This window comes from Marmota flaviventris, chromosome 1, assembly GCF_047511675.1.
Source record: "Marmota flaviventris isolate mMarFla1 chromosome 1, mMarFla1.hap1, whole genome shotgun sequence".
Taxonomy (NCBI): domain Eukaryota; kingdom Metazoa; phylum Chordata; class Mammalia; order Rodentia; family Sciuridae; genus Marmota; species Marmota flaviventris.
In genome coordinates, this window is record NC_092498.1 from 91,096,076 (window position 1) to 91,123,296 (window position 27,221).

General features: G+C 41.0%; 1 protein-coding gene across 14 annotated transcripts in view; it reads right to left on the minus strand.

Moving 5' to 3' along the window:
• The window catches only part of Rp9 (RP9 pre-mRNA splicing factor), a 41,650-nt gene extending 18,007 nt beyond the window's left edge, over positions 1–23,643 (minus strand). For 9 of the 14 annotated variants that reach the window (XR_011707915.1, XR_011707914.1, XR_011707905.1 and 6 more), the window contains exons 1-7: positions 23,311–23,643; positions 13,576–13,606; positions 11,490–11,619; positions 8,483–8,574; positions 5,173–5,234; positions 3,705–4,029; positions 1,228–1,436 (exon numbers count right to left, since the gene is read on the minus strand). Coding sequence is in view for 2 of the 14 variants with exons in the window: in XM_027939632.3 (XP_027795433.2) it covers positions 3,831–4,029; positions 5,173–5,234; positions 8,483–8,574; positions 11,490–11,619; positions 13,576–13,606; positions 23,311–23,462 (666 nt within the window). In the remaining 12 variants the exon portion in view is untranslated. Of the gene's footprint in view, positions 1–1,227; positions 1,449–2,855; positions 3,013–3,433; positions 4,030–5,172; positions 5,235–8,482; positions 8,575–11,489; positions 11,620–13,575; positions 13,607–22,643; positions 23,162–23,310 lie in introns of those variants that run through there. The other 5 variants (XR_011707904.1, XR_011707912.1, XR_011707916.1 and 2 more) reach the window with 5 other exon arrangements.
• Between the last annotated feature and the right edge of the window lie 3,578 nt (positions 23,644–27,221).

The window sequence follows — 27,221 nt, forward strand, 5'->3', positions numbered from 1 at the left end:
GCCTATGATGAAAGTACACCAGAGAAAGTGGCCCAGTCCAATGTCATTTCCCAGCATTCTTATGAGAGTCAGGGTGTGTTCTGCCACCTTTCTGAGGGTGGGGACATCACAAATACAGATGAGCAAAGAAGTGTGAGGCTATGGGAACAGCACCTGGGAATTGAAGAAGAGGAAGTTGAAGAAGTCAGGTACTGGTGTGGAGATGACCTTAGGTCAAAAAAAGAATGGATGTGGGACTGCTCCCCAAATCCTGCCAACTACCAATAAAGTCAGAGATGAGCTTCAGTTGGCTAAAGCCAAATAATGTAAAGAGGAAAGGGTGTAAGCCTATAGCAGTAAGCCAGCTCCAACAGACAAGTTAAAACAGTGAAGAGAACCATTTCCCCCCGCCCACCCAGAAGTGCAAGAAAGTTGATGCAGTGATCCAACTGGATGTTAGGATGACTGAGAAGCAACATCTCACAGTACAAGTGCTCATCCTGATCTGGAGTCTGAAGTAGATGAGGAGGCTGAAATAAACAAGGAAGCTTATGAAAACAAACAGCCACATGAACATGACTCCGATGTTGAAGTACAAGATATATTTGAACTGCCATACTAGGAGAGATGTATCACTGTGGCCCTTCTCTGAGATCTGATCATTCAGATCTTTACATCTTCAAGAGGATTAACACTAAAACTGATGGAGGGATCCGATGTGATATGAGCTGAACCAAGGAACTGCATCTAATAGGACCTGAGCTTCCTGTTTGTGATTTGGAGCCTGAGGTAGACGTGGAGCTATGTAACTAGGAGAATGACATCAAAGTGCACGATAAGTTCAATGTCTTTGTGGGGAAATGAGATTCCTTATGCCTGCCCTGCCGTTACATTTTCCATTTTCTGACCTCCTCAAGATAGCTGATGCCCAAGTCAATGAAGCAATCCAGTGTGATCTGAGCTGCACTGAGAAAGAAGATCTAATAGGGCATGTGCCTCCTGGTTCTGATATGGGGCTCAATGTAGTCAGAGAATGATGTAGACAAGCAAGAAATAATCATGAATGACATTACCTTCCCAAAGCAGAGTTTGCAACGTTTTCTATTGCTCTGTGAAAAATTACTAAAAAGGCTTCACACAACCATTTATTATCAGCAACTCCATGTCAGATGGGGCAGGCTCAGCTGCATTCTCTGCTTAGCTCTGCAGTGAACCAAAACCAAATTGCCAGTGGTATTGGGCTCTTACCTGAGGCTCTGGGGAACAATATGCATCCATGTCACTGAGGAAGCAGAATTCAGTTCTTGTTGCTTTCAGCTGAAGGCATTTCCTTGCTCAGGACCTGCTATTAGGGTCTGCAACAGTCTCATCTTGTGGCCCTTTGTCTTTATCTTTAAAAGCCAGTGATGGCACATGACATCTTTCATAGGCTTGGAATCTCTTCTCTTGGTTACCAGCTAGAGAAAATTCTGGAGTTTTAAAGGGCTCTTTTGGTTTAATTAAGAACACTCAAATGACCTCATTCTCCCTGTTTCAAATGACCTCATTCTCCCTGTTTCAAATGACCTCATTCTCCCTGAACTGTAACAACCTAATCATAAGAGTGAAATCCATTTTTTTAATACTGCTGAAGATGAAGGGGAACCCTCATGGGGTCATCTTAAAATTCTGCATACCACAATGATGACAAAGTCATCGTGGCTAAGGTAGGTCTGAGGGCTGATAATGCCTCCTGGAGAGGAATGGAAAATGCAGTTCCTGGAGATGTGAGCAGCAAGATTTGAATAGGCAACTAGCAAACTTTGCTGGTCTGCTTTATGTGTTCAGTTTTCAGTTGAGTTGGAGGTAATTAACTGATAGGGGTAATAATATGTTTGGTATTATTATTAGTAGTATTTTGTGTGTGTGTGTGTGTGTGTGGTGCTAGAGATTGAACCCAGAGTTCAATCATACCATACATATTAGTCAAGTATTCCACTACTGAACTTCATGTCCAGTCCTGTGTGATTTTTACCTGGTGATTTGGAATAGGAGCTAAGGAAGGATGAAGGCAAGGCTGACTCGGTTAGCCTTCTAGTTTTCAGACATAACATCCCACAGGCTGGGAGTGTAGCTCAGTGACAGAGTGTTTGACTAGCACACCCAAGGACCTAGGTTCAATTCCCAGCAAGGTAAACAAACAAGCAGGTCCTCAATATTCCAGTCTGGACTCTTGTGATTTAAGGGAGTATTCCAAGACCAAGACTGGAAGTATTCCAAGGCTCTGGGCTTGGACTCTCTGCTTTCTGCAGAGGGGATAATCCAGTTCCTAGGAAAAGAGGCAGGAAAAGGAAGTGTGAGTTTCTAGGACCCCAGCTGAGGGCTGAAAGCAGCAGTATGTGCTTGATGTAGACTGACACTCTTGTCTTTCAGCAGGCTGCACTTTGACTCAGTGAAGAACCGAATTTTTCTTTTAGTTTCAGGTGCCACCTGACCTCTGCTGTTAACCAGTTTAAGTTACAAGAGCACAGCTGCTCAGACAATAGGAGGAGGAAGCAAGTGAGGGGTGTATGCCAGGATGTGGCATCGCTACATTCTTAAATCTTTTCTGAGTCAAGACCCTGAAAATCTCAGTGGCACAAGGTCCAGACAAGTTAAAAACAAGTCAGTCAAGGACAATGGAACACACCTATAATCCCAGCTCTCAGGAGGCTGAGACAGGATCCCAAGTTCAAGGACAGCCTCAGGAACTTAGTGGGACCCTATCTCAAAAAATTAAAAGGACTGAGGTAGCTCAGTGGTTGAGCATCTGTGAGTATACTAGTACCGCAGTATCTCCCTGCCCCCCCACACAAAGTAACACAAGAGTTTTCATTGTTGTTACATGAACCACTCACCTCAAATCAACAGATCATGTCAGGTGACTATAAGCATTACATTTTATATAGCAGTGAGGCCATATTTGCTCGGTATTAAGATAGTCACTTTCAGGGAGGGGGTTGTGGCTCAGTGGTAGAGCGCTCACCTAGCACATGCGAGGCCCTGGGTTCGATCCTCAGCACCACATAAAAAAAAAAATAAATAAAATAAAGGTGTAAAAAAAAAGATAGTTACTTTCATACTGTTAAGTTTAAAAAGTAACAGTACACAGGTGTATTTATGTAAGAAAAAAGTCATATTTGTGATATATACTTCTGAAAGATGTCAATACCAAATTAGTAAGATTGGTAGCCAATGGGGAAGGAACTGGGATAGAAAGGCATTAAGAAGAATTTTCTTGGGGCTGGGGATGTGGCTCAAGCAGTAGCGCGCTCGCCTGGCATGCACGCGGCCCGGGTTCGATCCTCAGCACCACATACAAACAAAAGATGTTGTGTCCGCCAAAAAATAAATAAATAAATAAATATTTTAAAAAAAAAAGAAGAATTTTCTTTTAATTTGGACCACATGCTGATATTATTCATAAATAACTACATTTTTAAAATAAATCATAAGCTTTTATTATACTCAACAACATAGAAGAGTCCAGCCTAAAGCCTGTGGGAAATGAGTCACTCACAAAGGGCAAAAGCTGTGCTAACACCCAAAAGCACCTCCCCAGAGATACCCCACTGTCCTGCCAGGCTGCAGGAGGCCTTTCAAGGGACTCATAGACTCAAGCAAAGAGCAGGGAGGGGTCAATGAATAAGCCTTCCTGGAGGAATTCAGCGCAGTCCAGACCTAGCACCTGAGTGGAGACAGCTCACCATGGCAAGGTGGTAAGAATCCACAGCTGTGAAGCCAGATGTCCTCTGTGACTTGTTACTCCTGGGTCACATCTCCCTCTGTTCTTTGGCCACAGTGTTTGATTTTTGTAGAGAACCTAATTCTTGTCAGTCCGAGTCTGAACTCTCACTTGACTTAGAAGACTTATGCTTCCGTTTTTTCTTCTTTTTCTTTTCCTTCTTCCTTTTCTTATGCTTTTCTTTCTTCTTCTTTTTCTTATGCTTTTCTTTACATTCTGAAGAACTGGAACTTCTCCCATCCTCATCTGAGGTGGAATCCTCCAGTAACTGTTTTAGTTGCTGAATCCTAAACATAAAAGATTGATCAAAGAAATGTGATTTTTAACTTCAATAGGTTTCTTATATATACATAATTTTATTTTGAGTGCTGGGGATTGAACCCAGTGTCTTATACATGCTAGACAAATGCTCTACCACTGAGCAACATCCCCATCTCTTAGGTAAGCATAATTTAAAAGCAGTATCAAGAGGGGAAGAATCATGATTAATTCACTAAAAACAATACTTATCTTTTCATTGTCTTAAATATTTCTACAGGTTCCAATAGTCCTTAAAATTTTAACTTCTAACTGATGCATACTTAACCTTTCCCCCAATTTCACAGTAATCAACTCCTTGAGAACTAATTCAATGCAACTAATTTGAAAACAAACCCTTTTTTTTTTTTTTTTTTTTAACACTCTCTTTAATTGTGGCTAAGAATACATTTTAACACCTCAGATCCTCAATGACATTGAAGATAAACTAAATGACATGGAATGGTCAATTGCACACTATGTGTAGACACCACAGTGTGGATTGCCAACATCACTTCCAGTTGTGTGACTGTACTGGGCCAAGAGGAGGCTTGCCTGCTGGTTTCCTCTACACTGGCCTTTTCAGCAGTGACTCCTGCAGTTATGGTTTGGATGGGAGAAAAGCTAACATATGAGACAATGCAAGAAGGCTTGGAGGAGAAAAATGATAGGGTTTTAAGAGTTTTAACCCAATCAGTAAATTAATCCTGATAGGAATTAACTGAAGTGGTAGAGTGTGGCTGGAGGAGATGGGAATTGGGGCCTGGTTTTGGGGTATATATTTGTATCTGGCAAGTAGAGTCTCTCTCTCTCTCTCTCTGCTTCCTGATCTCATGTAAGCTGTTTCCCTCTGCCACACTCTTCTGCCATGATGTTCAGCCGTCTTCAAGTCCGAGGAACTGAGCCAGCCTTCTATGGACTAAACCTCTGAAACTGAAAGCCTTCTAATAAACCTTTTCTCCTCTAGAATTGTGCTGGTCAGATCATTTAATCACAGCAGGAAAAAGCTGATTAAAACATCTACCCTCCAGTCACTCAGTTAAAATACCATCCCCCTGTTATCAGAATGGCTGTTTCCAATGCTAATCAATTTAAGACTTAATAGGTTGTTGTTTTCATCAGGATGACCTCACCTCACATCCTTTTCATGTCTTTTATTCTCTCGAATGATGTCATACATGGGATCTTCATGTGCCTTAAGGGTCAGAGAAGATTAAAGTCTGGTTAGGCTTTGTGGACTACTAGTTAAATAAAAATTAAGTCCTGGGCTGGGGTTGTGGTTCAGTAGTAGAGCCCTCGCCTCACATGTGTGAAGCACTGGGTTCCATCCTCAGCACCAGATAAAAATAAATAAAGGTATTGTGTCCATCTACAACTAAAAAAATATTTTAAAAATATTTTTTAATTTTTTAATTATGTAATTGAAACCAATTTTAAAAAATTGTTTGATATAGCTTTGTTTAACATGTTCTAATCCATTTTTTTACTAGAACACAGTATTTACTTTTAAATTTAGTTTTTGAATATGTTGTATACTCACATGATTCAAAAACCAGAAAACACAATAGATTATATAATAAAAAGCCTCTTACTAAGACTCATACCCCATCTACCAAGACATCACCTTTACAATTTGTCTTGGTTTGTATGTGAAGCTAAAAGTAGTGTCATGTACTTATTTTCCCAGCTACTCAAGGCTGAGGCTGTTCTAGTTTTTTTGTTTTGTTTTGTTTTGTTTTGGTACTGGGAATTGAACCCAGGGGCACTTAACCATTGAGCTGTGTCCCCAGCCCTTTTTTCTGTATTTTGTTTTGAGACAGGGTCTGAGTTGTTTAGGGACTCGCTAAGTTGCTGAGACTGGCTTTGAACTTGAGCTCCTACTGTTTCAGCCTCCTGAGCTGCTGGGATTACAGGTGTGTGTCACTGTGCTCAGCTGTACTATCACACCAGGTGCAGTAGCACAGGCCTGTAATCCCAGAGACTCAGGAAGATTACCAGTTCAAGGTCAGCCTCAGGAACTTAGCAAGAACATATCTCTAAATAAAAAGTAGAGAAGACTAGGGATGTAGCTCAGTCATAAAGCATTCCTGGGTTCAATCCCCAGTACAAAAACAAAAAACAGTCAGATCATTGTAAATTCATTAAGGCTACAAGAAGAATTTCTCTGTTAGAAAAATATAGGAAATAACTAAATATTATCCATATTATCCATCAGGAAATAACTCCATAAACAGTGGCATGGTCTTTGTAATAATAAAACAGTACTCAAATTGAGAAATATTGAGGTGATTCTCTTTGGTCTACATGGATAGATGACTAAGAGATAATATTAGGTGAAATAAATGAGTTACAAAATGATTGTAATAATAATGTTAAAAATGTGTAATTTAGGGGCTGGGGAAACAGCTCAGTTGGTAGAGTACTTGCCTTGCATGCACAAGGCCATGGATTCAATCTCCAGCACTATTTAAAAAAAAAAAGAAGTGTAATTTGTAAGTTAAAAATGCTGGGCATACTGGCACATGCCTGTAATCTCAACATTTTAGGAGGCTAAGGAAGTAGGATGTCATGTGGGAGGCCAGCCTAGGCAACTTAGCTAGACCCTGTATCAAAATAAAATGAAAAAAAAAAAAAAAAAAAAAAGGACTGGTAGAGTGCTTGCATAAGAGTCATGAGGCCCTGTGTTCAATATCCATGCAGCAAAATAAATAAGTACATACATACATAAGTAACATAAAAATGCATGTTACATATCACCAAGGAAGTCTGAAAATACATGCGTCAAACTATTTGCTGCAGACCTCCTTTGGAAAGAGAGACTAGATTGGACCTGGTGGTAAAAATCCTACTGTAAGGTTCCCGTTTTCTTTAAAGGCAATATATTCTTTTAAGGCAAATATATTCTTATATAGATAATTTAAATCGGCTTCAAGTACTTAAATATACTTTATTTTTTCACCTTTTTTGGGGGGCGGGTACTAGAGATCAAATCTCTGAGCTACATCCTCCGCACTTTTCAAAAATATATATATATTTATTTTTTAGTTGTAGTTGAACACAACATCTCTATTTCGTTTATTTATTTTTATATGGTGCTGAGGATCGAACCCAGGGCCCTGTCCGTGTGAGGCAAAGTCTCTACTGCTGAGCCACATCTGTTGACCCCATTTTGATATATGCTGATAACCCCAGTACATTCACCACTTGGCAGAAGCAGTTACTGAACAATGAGTTATCACCTCTAGAAGGTGATTCTGTTAAAATAAAGCAAGGAAATAATAGATCTAGTGAGGAAATATACACACACTTCTAGCTTAATTAAAAGATATCTTTAAACAAAAACTGGGAAATGAAGTCCCTCATTTTTACATGATTTTTTTTTTTTTTTTTTTAATGGTAAGAGGAATTGAACCCAGGGGTGTTCTACCACTGAGCTATATATTCCCAGCCCTTTGTATTTTTTTGTTTAGAGATAGGATCTCACTAAGTTGCTGAGACTGGCCTCAAACATACAATCCTCCTGCCTCAACCTCCAGATTCACTGGAATTACAGGGTTATACCACTACATCTGGCTAAAATTCGATTTTTTTTTTTTTTGTGGTGCTGGGATTGAACCCAGGGCCTTCTGCATGCAAGGCAAGCACTCTACAACTGAGCTATATTCCCAGCCCTAAAACTTACCTTTTATATAACTAAAAATGGGGGGTTTGAATAGATAATGACTACTTAAGAAAAAGAATTATGGTAGCACACCCCTGTAATTTCAGTGACTCGAGAATTTGAAGAAGGAGCATCACAAGTTCAAAGCCAGCCTCAGCAACTTAGTGAAACCCTGTCTCAAAATAAAAAGGGCTGGGGATGTGGCTCAGTGGTTAAGTGCCCTAGGTTCAATCCCCTGTACCAAAAAAAAAAAGAAAAGAAAAAGAATTAGGTGTTATTTGCTTATTTTTGGAGGGTGGGGCATGGCAGGGAGTGGACCCAGTGGCAACTTAACCACTGAGCCACATCCTCAGCCCTTTTTTATGTTTTATTTTGAGACAGGGTCTTGCTAAATTGCTAAATTTGAACTTCTGATCCTCCTGCCTCAGTCTCCTGAGTCACTGGGATTACAGGTGTGCATTATCAAACTTGGCAGCAAACAACATTTTAAAATAGTTGTTTGTTCTTTTTTGTTTAAGAACTGAATATGGGGCTAGGGGTAGAGCACAGTGGTGAGGCAAATGCCTACTATGCACCAGGCCCTGGGTTCGATCTCCTGCACCCACCCTCTCAAAAAAGAACTAATCTGTCACACAAATGCAATTTAACATAGAACTTAATATGAAATGCTCTGGAAAAAATGTTTCTGGGGAATGTATTTTATATGAATATTCATTTCACTGGTGACTACCTGGCTCATTGATAGTGTGATAAATGTGAATTGATACTGGGGTTTTACTTACTACTCTGAACTGTTCTAACTTCTGGTTGCCTTTGATAAAAAAAGGGCATTCTTTGTCACCCGTTCGGTGACCATACCGTTTGCATCGCCAACCTAAAAGAGAAAAAGGGAAATATTTCTGTAAGATAACAGCTCCACCTCATCCAGATTAAATTAAAGTTTTTCTTAATTAGACTCCCATTCTAAAAGCAAAGGTAGTCAGTAAACTATGAATGGAAGATCAGAGAAAACAGAGGTAAACTAATTGCTTTCACAGACATCCTTAAATCTTAATAATAAGCTTTAGAAATAAATATTCCATCATCAAGTATTTACAAAGCAATCCAATGCAAAAGTACCATAAAAGGAAAATTTATTTTTATATACTTCACTCTATTTTTTAGAGCAAATCTTTTCCATTCATCATTCATCAAGTGGCTCTGATTCATTCTTTCTTATTTAATTATTTATTTATACGTACCAGGGATTAAATCCAGGGGTATTTAACCACTGAGACACATTCCCACCCCTTTTAATTTTGAGACAGGGTCTTGTTAAGTTGCTTAGGGCTTTGCTAAATTGCTGAGCCTGGTCTTGAACTTGTGATCCTCCTGCCTCAGCCCCCAAATCCCTGGAATTACAGGTGTGTGCCTTCATGTCCAGCTGATTCTTATTTATAAATCACAGTTCTCTTAAAAAATGTTAATGCCATTACAACCCTAGTGTGACTTTCCCTGCAGAACAGGGAAACTGTCCCATTTAAAGAGGCCCTTTATTAAAGGTAGCAAAACATAAGGAGGAGTCATAAGGCAATATATAACATGTGTCAAGGCAACACAGGAAAACACATCTTCAAGGAATTTCAATGATCATGAACTTGACATCATGTATTGAGATCTAAAGGGAAGATGAAATGGTGAGTAAAGCAGGAATGGAGAGACTTCTCTGACCTGTTTTATCTTCTCAGATCCATCTGGATATGAGGCAAATCATGAAACTGTATGGGAATAGTGACATAAGTCAGAGTCTGTGCTTGGGTATCAACCAAGGAAGTCAGGAAGCAGGAAAGGAGATCATGGGTGAGATTAGCCAATTTCCCTTCAAGCTGGCAACTATGGAAAATAGTCAAAGAGGAAGAGATTTCCCTTTTATTTTTATTTGAGGGTTGGATTCAGGAAAACATTAAAAAGAATCAATTTGGGGAGCTCATCATGGATGGCCTCTGAACTGTCCCTGTGTCTATCTACCCCATCCTTTGATGTATGGAAAGGACTAACTTCATTTAAGCCAATTGCCTTCTGTATAGTAAAACTGAGGTGAGGGGCTGTGAAATGCCATGGATCTAGGTTAACATGTAGATGTCTACCATTTTAATTCAAAATTCTCTTAGAATTAAAGGAATCCTTGAAATACCAAGTGTGATTCACAGCAAACTTGACAACACAAGGAGACTGTTAGTAATGCAGACTATCCTCCCCTCAAAAATACTAATAAATAATCTGAATTTTACAAGATTAATTGCTTTCTAGGCACAGTGGTGCTTGCCTGAAATCCCAGTGACTCGTGAGACTGGGAATATAGCTTAGTGGTAAAACACCCCTACATTCAATCCACAGTAACAACAACAACAACAAAAGGATTGTTGATTTGCAGACAAATCAAAGGGTGAGAAAACTTTAGAGTTAACACCAGAATCAGTGAATATAATGAAAGTGTGTACATGTATGTGCTTGTGTGCGCGCGTGCACCTTTTTTCCCATCTGGGATGAATCTAAGTTTTGTGAGACCTGAACCTTGTATCACTGTGAGGAGGAAGGGGGGGATTAGAAGGGCTATTTAGGAAACAAATGCAAAAATATCTTCCCTTGGAAAATTATACAACATCATATAACCACACAAACATATTAAAGAAATCCCGATAGGCCTTTTAAAAAAAATGTCAGGGCAACTAAAGCTTATGCTTCATTAACTTCTCAATTAAAAAAATATAAGTGAAATACAACTAACCCACCTCATTACACAGAGAAGTGGTATTTAAGCTTTTTAAAGAAAAGCTATAGGGGCTGGGTTTGTGGCTCAGTGGTAGAATGCTCTCCTAGCATGTTCAAGGCACTGGATTTGATCCTCAGCACCACATAAAAATAAATAAATAAAATAAAGGTATTGTGTCCAACTAAACTAAAAAAATATATATTAAGAAAATAAATTGGGCTGGGGATGTGGCTCAAGCGGCAGCAAGCTTGCCTGGCATGCGTGCAGCCCAGGTTTGATCCTCCGCACCACATACAAACAAAGATGTTGTGTCTGCCGAAAACTAAAAAATATTAAAAATTCTCTCTCTCTTTAAAAAAAATTTTAATTAATTAATTTAATTAAATTTTAAAAAAAAGCTATAAACTTCTGGGTGATGACAAATACTCATCTGCTTTCTTCCCCTTCCTGAGATTCCACAAACATGACAACTAAGGAAATTTGTTTACACGATAATGTACCAGGAGGTCTCTCAAGCATGTCCAAGTGTATAAATCTGTTCCTTCTTAAAAGTAATGAAAATATAGTTACAAATTGGACCACAACAATTTTATAAACTCTGTAAGTTAATCAAAGGCTTGCCCCAATCAGATAAACATCATTTTAAGGAAACTACAGAACCACAGTGAGAATAATAGATTTCTAGTATTTGAAGTGGGCCTACTCCCAGTGTTCATTCTTTTCTAGTTTTGTAAAAATCAGCAACAATGCCAACATTCAGGGATCAGATTGGTTTTGTGCCCCTCAAAAGACTATTACCGAGATCACTGTCACTATTTGAACTGTCTCACAGTTGCCTGGGAAGGGAACATCTATACACAGTATTGTTATTTGGTCATGTCTTTCACTTTATAGGAAAAGCCTGATCCCCAGATCTTTGTTGAAAATAATCACTTGCAGTTGTTTAACATTACAGCCTAAGGCTGTTGCACACTTTGTACACTGTAGTATGTAACTTGCATATTATGAGAGTGTTATTTAAACTCTTCTACACTCACATTGCATAACTTTGACTTCTTTCCCCAGTGGCATCCAAAGTCCTTTAGTTGGCGCATGAGCCAGAAATTCTCTGGCATGTTCATTGCCTGGTACATCAGGAATACAGTCTTCTGGCTTAGTCTCATCTTCCTAAATGAAGGAAACAATGTGTAAACAACATGGCAACAAAGCATTAGAAGTTTGTCCCTCCTTCCTAGCAACCCAATATTGCCTTGCTTTCTCTTCTGCAGTTGGTCCCAATGTCATCTTCAATCATCCCCATGAACAAGAGAGAAAGACAAATTATACCTGATAGATGGGACAGATGAGACTGGACACTGAGGAATTAGCAGGAAGCAGGTTTATTGGCTGCAGCCAGATTCAAAAGGGGGGCTTTCGCCATAGTCCATCAATCCCTCTGAACCCAGAGTTCAGAAAATTTTAGAACTTTATACCCAGTGTTAGGGGGACAGGCTCAGAGGCTCATAATCTGCAGAATTCCATATAACAATAGTTTTTTTTTTTTCTGGGCAACCAATTCAGGTCAAGGACACTCTGAAAATCAGTGCCTGGGAAAGGGAGAGTTTCCCTCCCCATTTCTTGTCAGCTGGCTTCCCAGCCAAAGCAAACGCCTCTGTGAAGGCCTTGGGTTAGTCTTACTTATCAACTCTGCTTCTGCAAGTATACCCCCCACCTGAAAATTAAAAAAAAAAAATTGTTTTCTTTTTAGTTGTAGATGGACACAATACCTTTATTTTGTTTGTTTTTATTTTTATGAGTTGCCGGGGATCAAACTCAGTGCCTCATGCTTGCTAGGTAAGTGCTCTACCACTGAGCCACAGTCCCGGCCCCCTGAAAATCCTTTTGCATAAGTTCTGTTGACAGTCTAAGAACAATTATGGTGAGGGTCTCTGGAGAAGCTTAAGTAAGATTTTTCTGTGGAGGAGAGGTTGCCATTACAGTAGGAGAAACAGGAAATCAATGTAGGAGAAGAACTACACCAAAAAAACAACTTTCTGCATAAAACAAAACCAAACTTTACTGCAGGAAAGTTATAGGAAAGCACAAGTATGTCCTTCACACAGGAATGATTTATGAGCGACACATTCTGATGTAAATTAGATGCAAAGATCAAAAAAAGGTTTCATTCCCTCAAAATGTGTGGAATCAGACAAGGCATAAAATTGAAGTGGGGGAAGCATGCAGCTCTATGGTAGAGTGCCTAGCATGTATAAGGCCTGGGTTCTAACGCCAGCACCACCACCACCACCACCACCACCACCAAAAAAAAAAAAAAAAGTAAACCAGGTTTTCTGTAATAATAGGATAGTATTTTATATTAGAACAGTTCATTATGGCCCAACACAGCAGTGCACATTTGTGATCCCTAATCCCAGCTACCTAAGAGGCTGAGGCAGGAGATTACAAATTCAAAGCCAGCCTGAACAACTTAGCGAGACCAAAATGAAAAATAAAAAGGGCAGTGGATATAGTTCAGTGGTCGAGAGAGTACTCCTGAGTTCAATCTAGTACCCTCCCAACCTAAAAAAAGAAAGTTATCAATCACAAGAGGTCTTTTGGCTTCACCTACTACTCTAGTCTCCCTCATGCAGAGAAACACCCTGACAGCGTGGCCACGGAGCTGGGAGATGGGTCCCTGTTCAGGGAGGCTGGAGTAGATGCGCTCTCAGGTCTCCTGAGAGGCTGCTCTTTGAGCTGAAGATATTCAAGACCCCAGCATGGGGTGTACTGAGGAGCTGGCCAGGTAAGGTAGGCAAGGAAAATGAGGCAGCAGTGCAACCAGTGAGAGAAGGGGAGCTATAGCCCAGGAACAAACACATATGAACAAATGAACACACACACACACACACACACCTGCACACACACGTGCTGCGCCTGGCTGGTTCTCTAGGGAAGGTAACACATTTGATAAAATTTCCACAGAGGCACAAGGCCCCAAATTAGGACCTGTCTGGCATCTGCAGGGAAGAAACAGTTATTTTCATAAAAGGAGATTTAAAACTTATACAGACATTTTTCGTAACAAGTTATTGAGTGTGTTAAGTATGTTTCACAGAATAACCAGAGTAAAAACTTCACACTAACCTTAATAAGCCCAGGAGGAGGTTTTTCATAGCTAAAAAAGAAAAAACAAGAAGCAAAACTTCATTAACCACATTAATAGGAGCATAACACTTCACTGAGCTACAGGTAGCTGCCAGGTCAGAATAAAAGGATATTTGTAGTAAAAACTTAAAATTACATTCTTTCTATATCAGTTAATAAAATATGTTCAGCACTCAAGATCCCATGTAAATAAAGTGATCCTGCCGAGAACTACATCTTAAATTCACTGAAATAATAACATTATCCCACTGTAATGATTTTATTTTGGAAAAAGGGAAAGAGATTGTAGAAAGAAAGTGAAGTAGGAAGAGTATGGGGTAGTCTGGTTCCAGAACATAAGGGTGGTTTTGTCAGGTTGCCTACCCAGCATAACATCCACTACTCAACAAGGAACGGGCTCTTGGGGGAAAGGCAATCACGTATTCCAGCACAGTTAGGGCCTCTGTCCCAGAGGCCCCTTTGCCCTGGCTTCTACCTACCCCACAACAGAGCCATCAGGAGCAACTTCTCAGCTCTGACAGCCTTCCATTCCTATGCTGACCACCCTGAACTTAGCCTGCAGGACCACTGCTCGGTGCCCCATCCATGGGGTACAGTCAGGACCATCACTGCTATATCAGTCTACTGTGGGGCCTTCTTTCTATTCACCAACAAGCTCTGGGACCACCAGGGCCTGGGCTCCTGGTTCATTTTCACTTTTCACCATTCTGCTGAAACAGCCTGAAAAGGCTGCTAGATTCTATGTTTAGAAAATCAGCACCAGATGCTCGTGTTCATTTTTAAGTAATGACACATAAACACACGCTATCAAACACAGCGTGGGTGTTAGTGTTTAGTCACGAATGCCTAATGGACCAAAAAAATATATAAAAAGGGAAGAAAGAAGGCAAAACTACGGTATGACTCAGGTCTCTTCAATGCCTCCATGTGGAACACTTTACTGAAAGAGGTCTATCAGGGCACTGAGGCTGCCTTAAGAGTATATCTAGACTCTAGATAAAGTTGGAAATGTGGGAGCCCCCAAATTGCTGAACAAGTAATGAAAGCTGGAGTGATGATTTTCTGTTTCCATAACAGAAATATTAAATCTGATCATCAGAAAAACACTAAAAAATGTTAAAAGAGTGAACTAGATACTGATAATAGGATAATCATCTCCATAATAGTTTGGTCTACAAAGTAGTACCTGCAAAACAGTGTACTTGGTACAGGAAAAGGGACATTATATATGACTATGTATAGATAGGAGGGACCTTTATTTTTCATTCTATATACATTTACACATGTAGTGAACTTTCCACAGATGTCCCTTGCTGGACTATGACCTTTCTGGCCTATGATTTAGAAAACTTTGTTTCACTTCTGGCTGTGGAGTGGGTATATCAGCTTTTAGACAAGTCTACCCCCATCTTCTCCAAGCCTCATAAAATATGTCTTGGGCTGGGGTTATGGCTCAGTGGTAGAGCACTTGCCTCGGTGCGTGAGGCACTGGGTTCGATTTTCAGCACCACATATAAATAAATGAATAAAACTAAAGGTCCATAAACAACTAAAGAAAAAAATTTTAAATGTCTTATTTTTCTTTAAGTTATTTTGTTAGAGCCTCAGAACAAGCAGAGGGTGCCTGGTGAGGTGGCGTATTCCTGTAATTCCAGCAGATCTGGAGGCTGAGACAGGAGGATCACGAGTTCAAAATCAGCCATGGCAATGGCAAGGCACTAAACAACTCAGTGAGACCCTGTCTCTAAATAAAATACAAAATTGAGCTGGGGATGTGGCTCACTGATTGAAGACCCTGAGTTCATTCCCTGGTACCAAAGAAAGAAAGAAAGAAAGAAAGAAAGAAAGAAGCAGAGGGTGACCCATAGGCTTTGACCTCGTATCCCAGTGGTAAAGCTGATCTATACACTTAAGAGGTAGAACTGGGACAATTACCCAGACCTCATGACATGTATTTTGTTGTTGTTTTTATTTTCTGATGACAGGATTTTTATTTGAAAAATAAAGTGTTAACAAACAAGAAAATAAATCTGCTACTGTGTACATATGATAAATGAGAGAATGAACAACTGTAACAAAACCATTCCAACAATCTTCTCTGAGCCTGACAGCAGAACTATCAACCTGTTTTCTAGAAATATTCTATTATGAAACCTATCATTTACCCAATTTTCCACTAACTTGACTTTCATGTCAAGTTTTTAAAAAATATCAATAATTAAGTATAAATGAAGTAGATATTGTAATCTAAAAGATATAAATATTTGGGGCTGGGGTTATGGCTCAATAGTAGAACACTCGCCTAGCAAGTGCGAGGTACTGGGTTCGATCCTCAGCACCACATAAAAAATAAATATATAAATAAAATAAAGGCATTGTGTCCAACTACAACTAAAAAAAAAAAAAAAGATATAAATATTCAACATCTGTAAAAATCAAGCAATAACCATATGCTCTATACATATGTCTCACTTTAAATACCAATACACCAATAGGGTAAAAGCAAAAAATGAGGAAAGTAAGCATGAGAAATCTGAAGTAGACCTATTAATATAAAATTTCAAGAAAAAGATATTCAGAGATAAAGGGGGAATATTTCATAACCATAATAGGATAACTTCTTCAAGAAAGTATAACAATCCTAAATGTGTATATACCTAATAACAAAATTTCAAAATACATGCAGTAAAAATTTATAAAACTAGAAAGACAAATCCACAATCATATTTGGAGATTTTAAACCCCCTCACTTTGCTGGAAGACCCTGTCTTGATAGAAGGATTAAAACATTATCAGCCACCTTTACCTATTTGTTATTTATAGAGAACTATACACAAAAATGACAAGTAGAAAATTAATAAGGATAGACTATATTCAAAATAAGCTTTGAAATTTAAAACATTTGAAATCATGCAGACTGTTTCCTGCATGATTTATTACATTAGAAATCAATCACCTTAAAATACATAGAACCCCACCTCCATGTCTCAACTACTTCAAAATTAAATGGCACACTTATAAATATCTCATGGGTCAAAGAAGAAAGCACAAGAAAAGTAAATAAAAAGTGCTTTGAACTATGAGATAATAAAGTTTAAAATATAAGAATCTCTGGAATGAAATAATACTCAGATGAACACTTATAACTTAAAGTACTTGTACCAAAAAAAAGCAAGATAAACAATCAAATTAGTTTCAAACTAGGTAGCAGGAAGGAAAAACTAAGTAGAAGCAGAAATATATGAAATAGAAAAGAAATAATAAAGCTAAAAAGTTGATAAAAATCTTAACAAGTCTAATCAAGAAAAAAGAAAAAACACAAAAATTAATATCAATGGAAAGGGAGCTATTAAAACAACTCTATAGATGCTAAAAATATATTAAGGTGATATTACAATTATATGCCAACATGTGATAGCTTACATAACATGCAGACCTCATGACATCTGGAGTTCTGTTAAAATAAATTTGGCTGAAAGCTCCCTCTCTGTACAGAGTAAATTGTAACCTAACTTAATATGTAAACAAACTGCAACATAACTTGAAAGTTTATTCTAAAAACAAGTGGCTGATTCTTAGCCAATCAAAGCATCCAAGATTTCAGCTAATCACAGAGTACAAACTCCCAAAACATGTTCATCTAAGGCTAATGCCAACCTATAACCAATCAAGTGGTTTCTCCTGTCATTTTTTTCCCCATGTATAAATACTGACAGACCACATGAGTAGATGTAGGTCTTTGAACATTTACTGGTTTGGTGGTGTTATAATTTGAATCTGAAATGTCCTATGAGGCTCATGTGTTGAAGGTTTAGGCACATGGCCAGTCAGAGTGAAGCAGCTGGGTAGTTCCAAAGCTGTTGCCCAGTACCCACATGCCAGCCCCATGTCAAGCCCCACCTGTACAGGACTGATAGTAGATGTGCAGCTGGAATCCAAGAATTATTCTAGTATCATGTTTGTCACTGGTTGGGGACAAAACACACCAGGAAGCTGGGCACTGTGGCACATGCCTATAACACCAGAAATTCGGGAGCTGAGGCAGGAGGATTGTTAGTTCAAAGCCAGCCTCAGCAAAAGTGAGATACTAGCAACTCACTGAAACCCTGTCTCTAAGTAAAATACAAAAATAGGGCTGGGGATGTGGCTCGGCTCAGTGATTGAGTGCCCCTGAGTTCAATCCCTGTTACACAAAAACTAAGACAAAACAAAACAAAAAACCCCCACCAGATTCTAATAAGTGTTTTTTTGGAGGGGTGGGGGGCCGGTAAGGTGGGGAGTTGCTTTTTTTTTTTTGAGACAGGGTCTCACTAAGTTGCCAGGCTGGCCTTGAACTATGCAATCCTTCTGCCTCAGCCTGAAATTATAGGCTTGTGTCACCACACCTGGGTTAGACTCTTCACATTTGCAGCAAATGTCTGATGGGTAGCTAAGAGCAGGATTAAAGAAACAGAAATTGGTAATAAAGGTGTCTTTGTATCAGAAGAGTTGCTCCTAGACAACCTTTATCAACTGGGATACTTTTATGTACATGTCAAGGAACCTTTATTCCCCATGAGACAGGGACTGAACCAGGGACCAGAAGGCTGAGCCCATAAGCTGGAGAACATCAGGCCAGAAGGAAAGGGCTTTCTACAGGCTGTTTCTATGTGCACAAAGAACAACTCTCAGGCTCTAAAAGAGTCATATCGCTTCCTCAAAAGTAAAACATAAACTATTTTTTAGCTTAGATCTGTGCCTTAACCCTCCAAATCTCCAGGGAGCCAATCATTTCAATGTTTTAATATTTTCTTCATCATGACTGACTGTCTTATCCACTTTTACTGCTATTATAGAATACCAAAGGCTGGATAATTTTAAGGAAAAGAAACTTCTTTCTTTTCTTTCTTTTTGGCACTGGGGATTGAACCCAGGGGCACTCTGCCACTGAGTTTACATCCCCAGTTCCTTTTTATTTTTAATATTAAGATAGGGTCTCACTAAATTGCTGAGGCCAGCCTGGAACTTGGGATCCTCCTGCCTTAGCCTCCTAACTTGCTGGGATTACAGGCATGTGCCACTGTACCTGACAGAAATGTATTTCTTACAGTTCTGGAGGCTGGAAAGTCCAGGACTGAGGGGGCCCACATTTGGAGAGGGCCTTTGTGCTGTATCATCCCATGATGGAAGGATAAAAGAACATACATGCAATAGAGAGCAAGTGAGGGCCTCCAAACTTTTCTAACCGTCCCACTCCCAAGATAAGGTCATTAACCCATTCATGAAAGCAGAGCTCCCACGACCTAATGCTCTTTTAGGCTCCACCTCCCAACACTGTTGCCCTAGGAATTAAATTTCCGCATGTGAGCTTTGGGGGACACATTGATTCTATAACATCCTTATGTACTGACTTTATGAACTCCTTATGTACTTTATGTATTCCTGACTTTAAAGAACTTTTTTTTAAAAATATTTTTTTAGATGTATGGACCTTTTATTTTATTCATTTATTTATATGTGGTGCTGAGAATTGAACCTAGTGCCTCACACATGCTAGGCAAGCCCTCTACCACTGAGCCACAGCCTCAGCCCCTAAAGAACTTTTTGAACAGAGTAAATATCAGAGGTGATTAGGGAGAACGAACCCGTTGTTCATCGCCAATGTGTAGTAGAAAAGAATTTTGCTGCCAGGTGTGGTGGCGTACACCTGTAATCTCAGCGGCTCCAGAGGCAGAGACAGTAGGATCACAAGTTCAAAAACCAGCCTCAGCAATTTAGTGAGGTGCTAAGCAACTCAGTGAGACCCTGTCTCTAATAAAATACAAAATAGGGTAGGGATGTGGTTCAATGGTCAAGTGCCCCTTTGTTCAATCCCTGGTACCCCCCCCCCCAAAAAAAAAATTTTGCCAGCTGATGGATGAGAAATGTTATAAATGGCTACAGCAACACAGCCTTCTTTTTGGCTTCATCTGTGGAGCCTTCCAAAGGACTGATCAAACCCTCACCATCATTTACCCAGAGCTTTGCTAAGGGGTAGAGGACAACTTAGCCTCTGAAGAATACATAGTAAATAACTAGGTATAAGAATTAGCTGTTTGGGTATAGTACAATGTTTTTCTATAGCAAATACTTAATAATTTCTAATGGAAAACTGTGTTTCTAATGGAAAACTGTGGAGTATGATAAGCAAGAATAGAAACCTATATAACATGGGAAAATGATACAGTCCATCTGAAGCCACTAACCAGAAATATTAATGCTATGCCTTATGCATAGAAACCTAAAAGAGTTTGTGTTCACTGGTGTATGCCTGTAATCCCAGTGACTCAAGAGGCAGGAGGATAGCAAGTTCAAGGGCAGCCTGACAAAAACGAGACCCTGTCTCATAATAAAAAGGGTTGGGAATGGGCTGGGGTTGTGGCTCAGCGTTACAGCGCTCGCCTAGGATGCGCAAGGCCCTGGGTTCAATCCTCAGCACCACATAAAAATAAATAAATAAATTAAATAAAGTTATTGTGTCCAACTACACATGAGCTTATTGTACATTATGGCTTCTGACTGTGAAAGATCTTTGTTATCTTTGAAGTCAGTTCTTAAAAAAAAAGAGTCCATTATTTTGCATGATTTGTAAAGAAAACTTACTATTAAATTATTTAGAGTCTAGTAAGTTGCTCTTAGGGGAAGATTAAATTTAGATAACAGGAGGCAAATGTATTCTTCCAAGGCAGTATGTGGGGAGAAATCCTTATTTTGCCAGCTATTTTAAAATACTGTTTGTGGGATATGGTTTCTTTTAGAGGGGTCCTCCCTGAAAAACATATTCCATTGCACCCAGTTGTATCTGAAGCTGTTTCCTACAGAGTTGGAAACTGGGTGAAAACAGATGCCTTATAAAACCTGGCAGGTATGAAAAAAAGGCAAAAAAGTAAGATCAAATTTTAGAATGTAGAGTAAGGCTAGAGTGGAGTAGGGAGACCTAAAGAGGAATCATCACAGAGAAAAAGGTCTTGAATTTTATAAAAAAACACTATGAGGGCTGGGGGTGTAGCTCAGTGGTAGAACACTTGCCTAGCACGTGTGAGGCACTGGGTTCGATCCTCAGCACCACATGAAAAAAAAAAAAAAAAAAAAGAAGGTATTGTGTCCATCTACAACTTAAAAAGATATTTAAAAAACCTCACTATGAGATATCCCATTAAAATGAGGCCTACAAATTACCTTGTTATATTGTATGCATGTATATGTAACAATAAATCCTATCTTTTTTTTTTTTCCCCCTGGGGTACTGGGGATTGAACTCAGGGGCACCAGACCACTAAGCCACATCCCCAGCCCTATTCTGTATTTAGAGACAGGGTCTCACTGGGTTGCTTAGGGCCTCGCTAAATTGCTGAGGCTGGCTTTGAACTCACAATTCTCCTGCCTAAGCCTCTCAAGCCCCTGGGATTACAGGTATGTGTCACTGTGCCTGGCTAACAAATTCCATCTTTATGTACAACTACAATGCACCAGTAAAAAAAACTTGGAAATAAAATAACATGGGGCCTGACCAACTTGCTTATCTACTTTCCCTCCCTAAACCCCCTTAAAATTCCAGTAAAACTATAAGTAAGCAGCCACAAAGAAAACATGGGAGGAGAAAAAGGGCAGAGAAGAATTATAAGAAAAAATTGGTAAGACCATGTCTGATTAGCTACTTTGTTACAACATTTGGAAGATGGGAGCTGGGAGGGAGGGGCTGAAGCCTCCAGTGTTATCTTTCTTTACTGCTTCAGGAGATCTAACTGCCCAACCCTTGAAAGAAACTGCAGGCTGAATCCTCTGAGAAAGAACTGGAGAGGCCAAGCTGCATAGGAATACTGGAGATCTGAGAATGGGGCTGAGCACTTGGAAAACCTGTTGAGTCTTAGTGTGAACTCTGCAATGCTCTGCTCCTTCCCCTGTCCCAGAACACTGGCAGCCAGGCACATCTCTGGCATTGAGACATAAGGTTGTTAGTTTAGTCTTTGAAACAAATGGGTCCCAGGAAAAAGCTCCATTTACTGAAATGTGGGGGTTTCCCCATAAGAAGGGGAGATTACAGTTTGGTTTCTCTACAGGGAAACTCACTAGTCATCAGTTTAGGACCTTTGCTTTATTTCTCTCCTTAACAGCCCCCTTCCAAATGGCATTATGGAGCTTCACTCTAAAATATGAGGGAGACCCCAGGATCCCTACATATTAGAATTAAACCTCTACCTGAAACACTAAAAGAAAATGCAAAGAGCAAGGAATGGTGGTACATGCGTGTAACTGCAGCTACTAGGAAAGCTGAGGCAAGGAGGATCACAAGTTGCAGATCAACTTAGAGCCTGTGCAACTCAGGAAGAACTGTCTCAAAAGAAAAAATGGTTAAAAGGGCTGGGAATGTAGCCCAGTGGTAGAGTGTTCCTGGGTTCAATTCCCAATGCCACAAGAGAAAAAGAAAGAAAAAGAAAAAAAAAGCAGAGAAGATACAGGCGATAAGGTAGAAGAAAATCATAAAAGGAAAAAAGAAAACTAATGGGTAATCCTTAAAATTCAGTTAGATATAATATTGACAAAATAAGAGAATGTCCACAAAAAGGCAATATTCAAACATTTAGAAGTGGTGGTGTACACCTGTAGTAGAGCTATTGCTGAGCCTAAGGCAGGAGGATTGCTTCGGAGAGCAACATATGAAAATGCTGTCTCAAAAAAGAACTCTCAGCTCCCTGACGCAGCACGTGAGAGCGAAACCAAAGCTTCAGGCTCACAGACAAGTGCTCTAACATTGCGGTACACCCAATCCCGGAGTTTTTTCATTTTTTTTTTTCTCTCCAGGTATTGGGGATAAAATTCTAGGGCGACACTCTACCACTGAACTACACTCCTTTTGCCTTTATTTTTTATTGTGAGACAAGGTAAGTTGCTCTGTCTAGTCTGGAACTTGAGATCCTCCAGCCTCAGCCTCCCGGCTTCCCTGGCTCTTTCTTGGCGTCTCTAAACTAACATGGCTTTTCCCTTCTCAGAGTGTTTTATGCCCATGTGGCGGAGCCCACTCAAAGAACCTAGAAGGGCAGATTCAGATTCCACTTGACTCTGCTCTGCCGCCCGCGCTCTCCAGGTCATCTGGACTCCTGGAGGCCTCTGGAGTCTGGACCCGGCCCGGACTCGAAGGACTGCGGAGGCGCCACCCTCGCCGACCCCGCCGCCAGCCTCGGGACGCTCAAGGCCAGCTCTTGGGCGAGTCTTCAGGTCTCCAGTCTCCTCCCCGTAGCACAGCGACATGCCCCGGGCTCCTCTTCCCTCTTAACGGCCGAGGATGAAGGGTCGGGGGTCGCCCCTTCGCGGTGGGCCATCAAAGGGAAACGAGGAACCACAGGCCCCAAAGTGCCTGGCGGGGCGTGTTCGTCACTCGGTCCACCACGCCGCCCGCGTCCCCGAGACGTGGCTCCTCCTGGCGGCGGCCGGGACACGCGCGCGGCCTCCCCGGAGCCGACACCGCCCTCCATGTGTGCGGGAGGTGCCTCCGGGGCCCGGGTCTGCCGCTCCCATGAACGAGGCTAAGCTCCCGGGCGCCGGGCCGCCACTCTTCGCGCAAAGGAGGGGCCTGACGCGCAGGCCCGCGTCGCCGGGTCCCCGGCTCCAGCCGCGGCCCAGAGGGCAGGGACCGCCCGGCCCGGCCTGGCGCGCAGCCCCCTCCCCGCGAGGGGCGGCGGCGCCCCGCAGACTCACAAGGACTCCAGGTGTTTGAGCTGCTGCAGCTGCTGCGCGTCGTGTCGCCGCCGCTTCTGCTCCCGGCGCCGCTGCAGCTCCTGCTCCGCCGGCTCCCGCTGCCGCCGCACGCCCCGCGCCCCCGCGTCGTCGCGCCCCGGCCGGGAAGACATCGCAACTCCCACACGCGGCTCGGGTGGAGGCCGCGGCCAAGATCGCAGCGCCCCCTCCCGCCGTCCCGCGACCCGCCGGCCGGGAGCCGGGGGCCGGTGTCCCAGCCGAGGCCGTAAGGCCCCCGCCTCCGCGCGGCGGCCTCGGAGTTCGGGCTTCCCAAGTCCCTGTCTCCGACCCCAGGCCGGGTACTCTGGCGCCCGCTGGCGACGACCTCGAGCAGAGACGGGCGGGGGGCGGGGCGGAGCCTAAGGGAGCTTCCTGACCCAAGCTATAAAGGGGCGCACCCTTTTGTGGGCCTGGGCCCCCGTGCAAGTCACTTGTGTGTCCCTCAGGGGCTGGACACGCTACACACTCATATTAGTGGGATTCATCCATTTTTGGAGGAAAGTACATGTATTCATATAAATTTTGGAGTTTCACAGATCATGTGATCTGTGGTCAACAGTCAACGTTTATTGTGTTTACAAAGGTTTGGGTGCCGGAAGTTAGCTAAGACCTTAAACAATTTAAGGCTTAATTTTTATTTAGTTATCTATTATTTATTTATTTATTTTTGAAGTACTGGGAATTGAACCCAGGGCCTCATGCATCCTAGGAAAAGTGCATTACCACTATTCTACATCCCCAAAACTCCCAATGTAGTTTCGATTTGCATTTCCCCCAATGACTATAGATGTTGGACATTTTTTCATATATTTGGTGGTCATTTGTATTTCTTCTTTAGAAAAGTGTCTGTTTAGTCAGGTGTGGTGTCTCACTCCTGTAATTCCAATGACTGGGGAGGATGAGGCAGGTGGATTGCAAGTTCAAGGGAAGCCTCAGCATCTTAGCTAGACCTTGTCTCAAAATAAAAAAAATAAAAATAAAAAGGGTTGGGAATGCGGTTCACTGGTTAAGCACCTCTGGGTTCAATCCCTGGGAAGAGAGAGAGAGAGAGAGAGAGAGAGAGAGAGAGAGAGAGAGAGAGAGAGAGAGAAAGGAAAAAAAATCTAAAAATGTATTTAGTTCATTTGCCCTTTTTGGCAGGGGTAGGAGTGGGATGAGGGGAAGGGGCGTGGCGTTGCCAGGGATTGAACCCAGAGGGGCTTAATCACTGAGCCACATCTCCAACCAGTTTTATATTTTATTTTGAGACGGGGTCTTCTTAAATTGCTGAGGCTGGATTTGATGTTGTGATCCTTCCACCTCAGTCTCCCAAACTTGGGCTTATAAACCTGTGCCACCAGGCTCGGCTATTTTCCCCTTTATTGAAATTAATTATTGGGGTTTTTTAAAGTATTTTTTTAGTTTATATGAGGCGCTGAGACTCGATCTCAGGGCCTCATATATACTAGGCAAGTGCTCTACCCCTGACCACAACTCCAGCCCTTGGAGTTTTTTGTTTATTTGTTTGGTGTTTTTAGTTCTTTTTTTTTTTTTTTAATTTTTTATTGTGGGTTGTTCAAAACATTACAAATTTCTTGACATATCATATTCCACACTTTGATTCAAGTGGGTTATGAACTCCCGTTTTTAGTTCTTTATATATTATGGATATTAATCCTCAGTTGGAAGAGTATCTGGCAAAGATTTCTCCCATTCTGTAGGTTCTCCCTTCATGTTGTTATAAACCTTGCTGTGCAGAAGAGTCTTTAATGTATTTTGACACCAGACTGATGTTTCCTGATTGCTGGTCCAAAGTGATATGCTGGGTTTTGTAGTTAGTCCATGGCAGCATGATGAGCCCCACATCCCTAGAATTGGTTTGGTGCCAATATGAAAGGTATCACACATGCAGCTAGAGGTATGAAAAATTTTATTATTCACATATTGAGACTTTTTAGGAAAGCAGGTCAGGCACCTCCTCAGGTCAAAAAATGGCTTAAGAAAAGATGAGTGGCCCTGGGTTTTATTGTAGGTAGGAGGTGGGACTTGGTGGATTCTTCATGAACAAGGGCCCAAATGTTCTGTGGTTTGGACTTCCTTTTGGTGCCAAGGGGAGAGAAGCACATGGGCCCCTTTTTTAAAATCAGCTTTTCTGCTTGTGGAGCAGAAGATAAAGTGGAGATGGACCTTGAAAACTGACATCACCAGTGGAGTCAGCCAGACACAGTGATGCAACATATGTAGTTCCAGCTAAACTTGAGAGGTTGAAGGAGGAGGATCGTTTGAGCCCAAGGGCAATTTTTAAAACAATTTTTAAAATAAATAAATAAATAATAATAGTAAAAATAGCGGTAATAACAACAATAACAAACTCAGGACCATCTCAGATCCAGTCCAGTTCTCTAACAGTGACAGTCAATGCAATCACATTCATCAACCAATGAGACAAACAGAGATTCTTTCCCTGGTGGTTGTAATTTCTAAAAAGTTATTTTTATCATTACCCTTTAGTTTATGCCTGTAGCTCCTGGAGGGGTGCTCTCCAGATGGGAGAGAGAGTAAAAACGTTCTTAGTTAGCCAAGAATACGCTTACTTAACCCAAATAAAAACGATTTAAACTGGGTGCGGTGGGGCACACCTGTAATTTCAGCAGTTCAGTAGGCTAAGGCAGGAGGATTGTGAGTTTAAAGCCAGCCTCAGCAACTTAGTGAGGCCCTAAACTTCTCAGTGAGACCCTGTCTCTAAATAAAATATTAAAAAAAAAAAAATGGACTGGGGCTGGGGATATAGCTCAGTTGGTTGAGTGTTTGCCTTGCATGCACAAGGCCTGGGTTCAATCCTCCAGTACCAAAAAAAAAAAAAAAAAAAAAATTGGACTGGGGATGTGGCTCAGTGGTTAAATGTTGCTGGGCTCAATTCCCAGTACCAAAAATAAATAAATAAATAAAAATAAAATTACTTAAGTGAGGAAAAAAAAAAAAAAACTTGGTGGCATTCTTCACTTTGGATTCAGGCACAGACAAGGGAGAAACACTTTTTTGGTCCTTGGTCCTCCTTCTCTGTTGCATCCCCTTATCCACAATCCTTTCAATTTTTTTATTCTTCTGCCCCCTTCTTTTTGTTGTTGTTGTTTGTTTGTTTTTCTGCTTTTTTTCTTCTTTTTTTGGTGCTGGGGATCAAACCAAGGCTATGTGCATGTGTGGGTATTCAATCACTGAACTACACCCCCATCCCCAGGTTCATTCTTGAGGCCAGCCAAATGGCCTTGGTCTCACACTTGTTACTGGACAGGTTTTCAGAAGCATTACTAATCTATTCAGAGCAACCCAGAAAACACTAGAATTCTTCTGTTCATATAGACTACCTTTCATAGTGTAAACTTGATGCTATTACTTTGCTCCTAATGTCACCAGACTGGAGTCCAAGGACATCCTTCCAAGAGGGCAGTGGGACCTCACCTTGGCTCAGGTGGTTTCTTGACTTACACCACTGAAAAGAATTTCAGGACACATCCAAAGAAATGCACAGGCACGGTGGCTCAGGCCTGTAATCCCAGTGACTCAGGCAGGAGGATCACAAATGTGAGACCATCCTCAGCAATTTAGTGAGGCCCTGAGCAACTTAGTAAGAACCTGTCTTAAAAAAAAAAAAGACACAGACACAGATTTATTAAAGGATAGCAAAGCAAATGTATACACATCCCATATGTATAGGAAAAGAAGAACTTAAATAACTCCACCAGAAAACTTCTGGAACTTGTAAATGAATTTAGAAAAGTAGCAGGATATAAAATCAATACCCATAAATCAAAGGCATTTCTGTATATCAGTGACAAATCCTCTGAGAAGGAAATAAGGAAAACTATCCCATTCACAATAACCTCAAAAAAAAA